Genomic DNA, 1,900 nt, shown 5'->3' with positions numbered 1-1,900 from the left:
GGAGTCTGCAGGGCGCCGAACGCTGACTAGAGGACCCGAGGAGGGGCGGGGCTGACGAAGCGCGAGGACCTGGGGACGAGGTGTGGGGCTGACCATAGCGTGCCGGACGCCGGTGTGAACATATACTACCTGCTCTTGTAGTGCCCAGGCCCGCGCCTGGGAGTCCCCGGAGCTGCCATTATCGAGACTCTGCGTCCTATTGCCCTGAAGCGTTAATCCTTCGCGTGTAGGGGAAAAATGGAATCCTAAAGACAGGCAGCTCCTAGGCACCAGCACAGGAAATAAGCAATGGAGGTGGGGTCCTTTGCTCGCGCCGAAATTCAAAGGAATAAATAGTTCCGGCGCGGGTGTTGAGAGCGGTGCGGCAGGTGTTGTATCCGCTATGGTGAAGTTCTCTTCGTAGCAGCCGCGGCTAGAGAGTTGGCCTGCTCCCCGCCTTTGTGACCCGGAGGAGCTTTTGGGGTGCGTCAAGCCCTGGCCTGAGGCAGCGGTGAGGCGTGTGCGTGAGCACGGCCGGTTGAGCCCGGCCAGACATCCTGGCGGGAGGCGGGACGCGGGGGCTATGGGGAGGACGACCTTAGGTGATCCTTAGAAATAAAGGCTAGTTCCTATTCGGCCTTGGAGTAGGGCGAAGAGGTGTAGACAGGCCTCAAGAAGCAAAGTAACAGCCTGAGTAAAAGCAAGACGGTGGAGAATATGAGATACATCTCATCCCTAGTAAATACTTAGATGACTTCCCCTCCTCCCGGAGTCAAGCACAATTCGGGGATGCAATGATGAACGTAGGTGAAGATACTACAGGAACTTACAGACAAGTAATGACCGTCTAATACCAGTTTTAAGTACCATGAAGGAAAAAGCCGAGTGAAGAAGTGTGGAGAGGTGACACAGGGAGGTCAGGGAGGACTCCAGTAGGGTGACACATTTGAGCAAAGACGTGAGTGCAGTAGAGAGTAAGCTACGTCAGTATCAGAAAAAAGCACATTGTGGGCAAAGATAATGGGGTATGAAATAATCCGTAGTCTTTATTAGCTAGAGTATGATGAAAGTAGAAGGCAAGCCTGGAAAAACAGGTGTAAGAAATAGTTAAGACTTCCCAGTTGAATGGTTTAATTTCCAGATAGTGGCTAACTCTGTTATATTTTTGAGTAGATGAACGATGTCTTTACATCAGACAAGATAGTTTGTCAAGTGGCTGTTTTATTTCTATTACCCTATCATTACCGTTTTTGCCTAGTGTTCATTATGATTCCAGGTTTACATTCCACTTAGGTGGTGGTATTTCTGTTTCGTACAGAACTGGTTTGTGGCCTGTTTGATTCCTGTCAGAGGTTTGCTGACCCAAGACAGTATCGAAAATGCATATTAAGTCAATTATTCTAGAGGGATTCAAGTCCTATGCTCAGAGAACCGAAGTCAATGGTTTTGACCCCCTCTTCAATGCTATCACTGGCTTAAATGGTAGTGGAAAATCAAACATATTGGACTCCATCTGCTTTTTGCTGGGCATCTCCAACCTGTCTCAGGTAAAGTGTAAACTTTCTGATTTATTTGAATTTAAGGGGGCAGGAGAATCCTCCCTGAACTTTGGAGACTTAACAATATTCTCTTCATTTGTGTTTTTATACTTTTTGTAAATTACACCTCACTGTCACCTTTTAAGGAAACTATTATTACTCCTTTAGATGAGAAAATAGAAACATAGAGATGTTTATGTTGGAGAAGTTTATAAGTAACAATGCCTCAAAACTCAGGCTTTCTGACTGTAAAGTAGTCTCATTCCAGAGTATTTTCAACCCTGTGTAATGATGCCTTTTCAAATCCTGCTAATAGATTGAATGACTAGTGAAAATCATTGGGACTGTCTTTCCTTATATCTTGCCAAGTAACTTTTTGTTAA

At 46.3% G+C, this 1,900-nt stretch overlaps 1 protein-coding gene across 3 annotated transcripts in view; it reads left to right on the top strand.

The window, feature by feature from the left end:
* Window positions 1–130: 130 nt before the first annotated feature.
* Window positions 131–1,900, top strand: part of SMC2 (structural maintenance of chromosomes 2) — a 47,268-nt gene continuing 45,498 nt past the window's right edge. The window contains exons 1-2 of one of the 3 annotated variants that reach the window (XM_050762291.1): window positions 131–462; window positions 1,298–1,526. In XM_050762291.1, coding sequence (XP_050618248.1) covers window positions 1,359–1,526 — 168 coding nt within the window. In that variant the 5' untranslated portion in view covers window positions 131–462; window positions 1,298–1,358. Of the gene's footprint in view, window positions 500–1,297; window positions 1,527–1,900 lie in introns of all 3 variants that reach the window. The other 2 variants (XM_050762289.1, XM_050762290.1) reach the window with 2 other exon arrangements.

This window comes from Macaca thibetana, chromosome 15, assembly GCF_024542745.1.
Source record: "Macaca thibetana thibetana isolate TM-01 chromosome 15, ASM2454274v1, whole genome shotgun sequence".
Lineage (NCBI taxonomy): Eukaryota > Metazoa > Chordata > Mammalia > Primates > Cercopithecidae > Macaca > Macaca thibetana.
Note: the sequence above shows the minus strand (reverse complement) of the source record. Positions and strands in the feature narration are given on the sequence as shown.